Source organism: Lepus europaeus, chromosome 5 (genome assembly GCF_033115175.1).
Source record: "Lepus europaeus isolate LE1 chromosome 5, mLepTim1.pri, whole genome shotgun sequence".
Classification (NCBI taxonomy): Eukaryota; Metazoa; Chordata; class Mammalia; order Lagomorpha; family Leporidae; genus Lepus; species Lepus europaeus.
The window spans coordinates 156,179,586-156,187,619 of record NC_084831.1 but is presented as its reverse complement, the minus strand read 5'-3'; the positions used below and the strand labels follow the sequence as shown (position 1 = coordinate 156,187,619).

General features: G+C 52.3%; 1 protein-coding gene across 1 annotated transcript in view; it reads right to left on the bottom strand.

Annotated features, from left to right (window-relative positions):
- Nucleotides 1–2,032: 2,032 nt before the first annotated feature.
- TNR (tenascin R) overlaps nucleotides 2,033–8,034 on the bottom strand; it is an 85,329-nt gene continuing 79,327 nt past the window's right edge. The window contains exons 19-21 of the mRNA XM_062193838.1: nucleotides 6,775–6,936; nucleotides 3,011–3,174; nucleotides 2,033–2,152 (exon numbers count right to left, since the gene is read on the bottom strand). Coding sequence (XP_062049822.1) covers nucleotides 2,033–2,152; nucleotides 3,011–3,174; nucleotides 6,775–6,936 — 446 coding nt within the window. The remainder of the gene's footprint in view (nucleotides 2,153–3,010; nucleotides 3,175–6,774; nucleotides 6,937–8,034) is intronic.

Sequence of the window (8,034 nt, the reverse complement as noted above, 5' to 3'; positions counted from 1 at the left end):
CTCCTGGTAAAAATATTTGTGCTTTCCCACCAATGCCAATTTCTACTCGGGTTTTCATACCATAGACTACGCTAGCATTATTTGCTATAAAAACTAAAAGGGGAGTTAGAAATAATTTTAGTCCAGCCTCCCATTCAACAGGTGAGGGCACCGAGGCCTAGGCAGGTGACGCAGCCTACCTGGTGGCAGGGGGCTACAGTGGCACAGGTGGTCCCCACCTTAGCCCCAAATGCCTCATTCAGTGTGCTTCCTGCTGGTCCTTGCTACCCCACTCTCTAGCCAAATCTTACTTAGTTACTCCATTTCTTCCTAGTCATCCCAGCTTTTTGAAGCTGCGGTGAATTGCGAAATGAAAATGTCGCCTGTATTTTCAGCCCCAGGTGTGTCAGTAATGGGCACACCACAGCAGTAGACAAGGCCTTGGAATCTGCTGCAGGGAGAATGTGCACAGAGAGAGGAGGCTGTCTTCGTCCTCATGTCATCAGAAGTGTTACCCCTGGCCAGAGGGACTGTGGGCAGAATGTCCCCACTAGGAAATGGCCAACTCTGAGGCTCACCCAGCCACTTGGTGGCAAAGGTACAACACAGCCCAGCTTGACAAACATGGACAGCTCTTAAAGCTGAACGGGGCCTTGAGGGACCAATGAGGAGAGGGAGCAGGCAGCTGCGGAAACTGGGCATGGATTTGGGCGCTGCTGTAGGATGGGTGCAGCCAACATTTGCCTGGAGAAGTTGAAAGTCCACGGCTTCTAGAAGTTTCTCTTGAACTTAAAAATCAAGTCACGATGGTGAAGACAGCACATCTCATCAAGCAGGGGTAGGGCCAGGCCTCCCCTCCTCACCTCTGGATTTCTACATGTAATTTCCTCTGGCATTTTTCATTTCTTCTCTCAGAGGCAGAATAATACAGGAAGATGGAGAAAGCCTGCTCGTAGTCTCACCTCATTAAAGGGGTCATTCCTGGTCCCCACAGGGCCAAGACAGAACAATAAAAACAAAGCAGAAATTCCAGTTGCTCCCAGGACTAGCAGTGAGGGGAAAGGCTGGCTGGTCCCTTAACTTCTTCTTTTGACTCTGATTAAGCCACCTACACTAAGTGGAGCCTGGCTGGAAATAGGAATAAGGCCTTCAGTTTGCAATTCAGAAAAAAAAAAAAAAATCCATGACAAATTGGGCCAGAAATAGAGAAAACAGATCTGTGCTTCCCACGGGACCTGCAGTCTGTATGGCAGATGCCCTGATTTCTGGATCTTCCGTCCTGTCCTCGGTGCCTGACTTAAAAGTGCTAAAAACAAAACCCATCTTCCCCCAGCAAAGCTACTGTCTGCTCCTCTGAGGGAGGGGCAGCGGCCTCTCAGGGGCTACATGTGTGTCCCTGGAGCTGGGAGCATGAGACATCTTGGGAACGACCAGTGGTCAGGCTGGTGGGACAATAGGACCTAAGGTGGGAAGGCATTAGGCGAAGGGTCCATTGGGCTTGGAAAGGTAACAAGCCAGAAGATGCTTTGGCCCATTAGAAAGGACTCAGGCTGTTGGGACTGCGAGTGGTTGATCTATTTGCTCTTAAGGGGAGTTGTTGGCCAAGCTCTCCTGCTGAGGCTTCTCGGCTGGGTTGGTGTGAGAACCTGGCCATCCAAGGCCATGGTCAGATCACAACTACCTGGAAGGTGAAGGGCATCTTAGGAGGAGGGCAGAAAAGAAGGTGCCTGCTTGTCACCCTGACAACCTGCACTCCGCCATTTGCCTTTGAACCAATCATTTAACAACACTTCCTCCTTTTCCTCCTCGGTGGACCAGGAGGGGAAGCTGACGGGTGACTGGGCAGGAGGGAGGATGGAGACCTAGGACCAGGCTCCTGGGCAGCAGAAACTGAGAGCAGACAGACGGCTGTCAAGGACCCCTGCGACACCCCTGCTTCCGTCAGAGACTTACTAGGTTGCGAAGCACGTTACTACCACCCTCCCCCCTGGTTTCATATTACAGAATACAGACAAATGACAGCAGGGATCTGCTGGGTCGTGGCCCCCACTGCTCAGAACGGGAAGGCCCGCCGTTTCCTCCCTGCCGCGAGATGGTGGTTGTAGGGACGCATCTTCATTTCCACAAAGGGGATGGAGAACTCGTGGCCTTTCCAGTGGTACCAGTTGATCCCCTGGGCGTGAGAAAGATGAGCACGTTAGATCACCCTTGCCCCGATGGAACGCCCCGCCTGGGAAGAAGAGGAATCACGGAAGCAGGGAGTCTGTGCCGTGGATTTAGCTCTTTTCGGTTGAGGTGGAGCTTTCTGGCCGAGTTCCCAGTAACATTTCCCTTAGACTTGCCTGTGGCCTGCATGGGTACGGGGAACATGCTGGAGCCATTCCCCGTGGCCAGCTGTCTGTTTCTGGCTTCCGGGAGTCGCGTGGAATAGTATACAGTGGTGCATGACGAAGTCCCAGCAACATGGAAAGGTTGTGAAGAGGGTAACTGTGACTGCTCACCCCTGAGGGGGCTCACGTGGTTTCTACCTAAAATGACCAACCATTTCCATCTGGCCAGGGTGAAGGGGTTTCCTTGGGTGCAGGTCTTTGTCACAGCTGGGTAAGTCCCACTTGGTCCAGCTGGTCTCCCAGTTACCCAACCCAGCCTAGGGACGTGTAGCCTCTGGTGCGAAAGAGTCTGGTTCATGCTCTTCTTCTGATCTCTCCCTTCTGGGACCCCTCTGAGGATTAGGGTGAACCTGGGAAGCTGTCCCTGGAATTGGTAAGCTTCTTGGGGGGTCAGCTAGGTGAGGAAATGAAACACAACTTGCCTGGCCATCCAGGGCTTCTCAGGGTGAGTTTAGCTCCCGGGTGTAGCTGTTTCCCTTGCCTGCTGCTCATTTCTGCTCTTCCCTGCCCTTTCTCAAGACTGTAAGTATGTATTTGTAAAAGGGAAACGTAAGTCCCCCATGAGCATTTGAATGACAAAGCTGTGGGACCGTGGGTCCTGCAGCTCAGGACCGTGCCTAGCATGGCAGAGCGTCACCCACCTGACTGTGCCTGGACTCCCCGTATTTCCCGTTGAGGTTGGTCCGGTGGCAGTTCTTATACCACCACGCGCCCTTGTACGACATGGCACAGTTGGTCACTGCGACATCGTTGTCCCGATCCTCCGTGGAGAAAGGGCGTCCCTGGTGATAGCTGAGGGAGTCCCCTGCAGGAAACAACATCTGTGAGGCTATTGCTGCTGGCTCTCTTTCGTCAGGATTTTCTGGACAGCTGACCCACTCTCGGGAAACCCGGCTGTGGCACGAACTCTCCCACCTCTCTCTCTTGTCTCCACCCAGGTCGTTGGCCCAGCCGTACTGAACCCTCCTTCCGCCTCACACTTGGTCAGTTACTTCCGTGCTGTTTTCTCTGACCCACCCCCTAATCCTCTCAACCTTGTGCTAAGAACTCTGCCCATGTGGCCCCATCTAACCACCCCTGCCTGTTTTCTCCGGGCTTGTACTGGCACACAGAATGCTGGTGGAGACAGCGAGGAGCCGTGCTGCCTGGGACCTTTCTGGGTCTCTACTGTGCAGTTTTGGCCCAGCCTTCTCCAGGCTCACCAGGCCCGATCAGACCACACCACAAGCCCCCCATTGAGCACCCTGTGTGCCGCACGTGAAGAGTAGTGTTAGCAAACTAGAGTTCTGCTACATAGGAAACAGGAAGATGGAAAGGCGTGGCCAGGTCAGCGGAGACAGGCTGGTCCACACGACTGGTGACTCCGGGCAGGATGTCTGGCTAGGGATCTCGCTGTGCACCGAAGGAAAGTGATCTTAGGAGCTTCTGGTGTTGCTGTGTGCGAGGAGACACCGCAGGTCTGATCCGTGACTTCCAAGTCCGTTCCTACTGGGGCCACTTAATCCATCCAGTGCTCCCCACTGTGACTCTGAACTCGGTTTTGTAGGGAAGACTGAACCCAGTTTCCTTAGGCTTCAGGTTTTGTGTCCATCTAGAGCCGATCCCACCACTCGAAACTCGTTCTTTCTTATCTGTCTGAGGCGCTGGAAAAGGCAGGAAAGACGGGCTTTTCTCTGTGTTTGAGCATCTCCACCTCTGTGCACCCTCAGTCCTACTCCTGGTCTTCAGGTGAACAGTTCTCACGTCAGTCCTGCTCTCCAGCGATCCTTTCTCGGAGGGTCAGTTACTTGACTGTGTTGTCTCTCCTCGCATTCCCACTCCCGCATGCTCTACTTGTCCCTCTGGCATCCAGACTTGTCTTGGTTACTGTGCAGCAGTAGTTCCCTCCGCCAGTCCCTCTGGTGTTGCCTGCCGCTCTCAGAGGTGCTCCTAGTGGTGGTCTCTCCGTGGCTCCCAGATCTGGCTCCTTTTCCTCTCCGCCTCATATATGGAGTACATGCACTAGTCCTGTTTCCTGCTCGCTCAAACCACTGTCCACGCCTTTCCCTCAATCTTGGCACATGAGTCAGGACCTCTGTGATCTGTCAGCTGGTCTCTGTTCTTCACTCGGGTAGAGTTTACCCTGTTTGTGGTTGTCACACTGACCTTCCTAAAATCCCACTTCCACTATCCCACCAGGACTCAAGTGGCTCCCCACTGCCCCCACGCTCAGACTAAGTTGCTCTGCTCACTCCACAGTAAGACCCCCTCCCCAGGCTCCTTTCTGTTCCTTCTGAAAGTTGAGTCTGCCTGGGTCAGCCAGGGCGGTCACAGCTTTCTCCTCCTCCACAGCAAATTTCCCTGCCGTGATTTCTGGCCCAGGGTTTGTTTTCCTTGCCCTCAGGATCCTAATCAACTGCCTTTGTGAAACCCTCCTCAACCAGCCGCATCCCCTCTCTGCGGACACCCCTTACACTGCAAGTCAGTACCAGTTACCACATGGTGAGTTCCTTGCTAATTGTTTCTCTCCTTCTCCCTCTCCCCTCTCCTCCCCTCCCTCTCCTCCCTCCCCCTCCCCTCCCTCCCTCCCTCCCTCCCTCTACATAGATAGATTTTACCCAATGCTTAGTTCCTTTGGAGGCTACACTTTATGCTTTTGCATCCTCATGACTGGCACTATGACCTCACAGAGTTTCTGAGTGACCTCTTACCACTTGGTTTGGAATTTTCAGTTCTAATAGAAGTAGAATCCTAGTGAGAGACTTGGATCTTGGAATCCTTGAAGAATGGGGAACAGGAGACGGGGTCGACCTTGCATTGGAGACACTATGGATGGCTTGTAGGGTCAGTAAAAATGCACAACCTAACTTTCCTAGACAAGGGCAGGGGAACTGGGCCTTTGTCTTCTGCTTCTGCTCCAGGAAGAACAACCAATGCATGGAGTTGCTCATGGGAAGGGAACAGCCCAGCTACGCTCAGGGTTTCATCTTTTGAAGAAGATGAACTGAATGTTCAAAGTGAGGACTCGGCCCATAATGCATTTATGACAACCAGCGAAGCTGTTGGCAGGATTTGCCCCCGGGACTTGACAATAGAGCGCCATCCAACAGTCTGCTCTCTGTGGGGCTAGGCAGTGGGCAGGGCCTGAGTGGGACAGACAGAGGGTAGGCTTGGGCAGGATGAAGAGGAGGAGAGGAGGCAGTCATGTGAGGAAGTGGAAGTGCTTGCTTGGAGGAGAAATAAGTGTGGGTTTTCAGTGTGCCCAATTCTAATCCTAGGGAGCGAATAGCATCAGGTTGTTTGGAAATGATTTAGTCTGACAGCGTATTTAATACGCTCCATTTCAATGGCTGTTTTATGCCCAAAGTGTGGCAAATTGGATCTTTTGTTGGGGCACTTCAGGCTAGTCTGAGTGCTGATGGGTATGATTTCAAATAAGAGCAACAACAAAGCAAAGTGCATCTTCCCTTTGGAGCAACAATGCCTGGGTGAGAAGAGAAATAATTGAACAGATAGAGTAATTGGAAGGGCAGCACCTTGATATTCTTCTTAACTCCAAGAGGCCTAAAAATGTAGCTAAAATTAGACACTAGCATTTTGCCTAAAATTGGAGCTAATAAAAGGGCCCATAACTCCATGTACCAAAAAGCAGAATATTTGGCAAAAGAGGTTGTATGAAATGTGTTAGAGCAGAACACAGGAAACAGATTGGCCAAGCCTAAGAAGTAGACTGAATGTGATGTTCCAAAAACACTATTAATGCAACAGAGCCTGCAGGGATAGCTGTGCTGCTTGGTAGAAATGTCGTCCAAGTCTGTGCGGAAAACCTAACCGTGCTTGCGCTCCTCATCCCAAGAACATAAAGAAACGTGGCCAGCGAGGAGCTCTTGGGTGGCGTCCTTGCTCCTCGGCCGGTGGTGAAGTCAGCTGGTAGCGAGGGGGCTGCTCTGAGAGTGGGGGTTATGGCTGTTTTCATTGTCTCCAAGGTGGTTTTTGTGGATGTCTGTGCAGGGGAGTTCTACCCAGACAACAGATAAGAGTCTGTTCTCTCTGGGTAAGAATACAGATTGATTAAGGTAGACAAGGAAAACAATCCTTTGCTCTCCCATTGTGCTTTTTCTTTTCTTTTTTTTTTTTAACTTTAAAAGCACTTTCACTACATTTATTGCATTGCTGGGGTCTACTCTGCCAAGTAGAGTTACGATTTTCCGGATAAGGAAACCGAAGTCATGCGACATTGGTTTCAGGTCACTGGAGTGTCTGGGAGGGAGGGCTGGGACCCAAGCCAGTGACTCCCACCCAGGCCTTCTCACTGCCAGCAGAGAAGGCACACACTCTATGGGTGCTGCTGCTTCCTGTTTCAATTCCCGCCTAGATCGTGGGGGTCCCTGTCCTGCCTCTGGGGTCTGCCTGGGGGACACGGTACCCGCAGTGCCGTTGTAGGCTCCTAGGCGGAGTTTGTACAGACTTCGGCTGTCCTCCACGGAGAACTTGTCGTAGTAGGCGAAGGCCGCCTCCTGCCCGTCCCGCATGTCCACGCGCAGCTCGTAGCGGCCCTGGCTTGTGATCCTGTGTATGTTGTCCAGCCCTGTGGGGAAGAGCAGAGAAGACACTGAGTCTGGCCCCCAGCAGCGTTAGAAATGGGAGAGAAAGTGCACCTGGGACCCTGAAACTGATGTTATGGGGGGGGGGGGGGTGTGGAGGGAGCTAAGCAGACCCCTTTTGCCCTCAGCCCTCCTCAGACTGATATCAAACAGACCCGGTCAGTCTCTGAATTCCCTCCTGCAAAGAGGCCAGCCCAGGGCCGCTGATGAGGGTTCACCGCGGACAGACAGCACAAAGGGCTGTACTTTTCTGGACCCAGTGGCTGACCTGGGTCTCAGGATTCCTGGCCTTGTCCCCTGCCACCTTCTGGGCCACACTATGGCACTGGAAGGAAATGACAAGAGGCAATGATGGGTGTGAGTGGCAGGAAGCAAGAAGTGGGAACTTGGCCGAAGTTTTTCAAAGCATCCAGGGGATGTCTGGACATCCTAAGGCCGCCTGGGAGCCTGCAGAGGGCGCTGTGTCCTCCTTCTCTCCCAGGGCTCCCAGGCCCAGGTTGGAAAACACTGTTCTTTGCCTGCTGACTCTAGATCCTTCCTACGTAATCTACCTGCTACATCTCGCGCTGATGCCTCTCTACAGATCTTTCTGGCCAGTCCCCCCTCTCTCTTTGGCCTCTAAGCTTTCCAAACGTTAGGCTAATCAATTCTTACATGATGCAAACCCCTTGAAAGTCTAGAGTTTTGGCGGAGCCCAGATCTCTCTTGGTAATGTTTTCTCATATATATTTTCTTGCCCACTTGACCTGGGACTCTCCAATTTAGATCTACTTACCCAAAGTGGGCACCACTCACTTGCATTGCAGGTGGTCTCTGGGCCCTCTAGCTTCTCTCTGCCTACTGTGCTGGGCTCCTTTGTTTTGCTATGACATCCGGCACCTATCTGAGCACGTCATGATTTAGCATCAGGGAATTTCAGAGGTGGAGTTAGGAAGTTACTTAGGCCAGATTCTTTGTTATGTGGAAGAGGTAACGAAAGCCCAGAGAGACAGAATGATCGGCTGAGGGTCGTCCACATCTTTGGACTTTTCCTGTTCTGTTTGAGATTTAAAGCTCTACCTTGCTGGTGAGGGGGAGGCTGT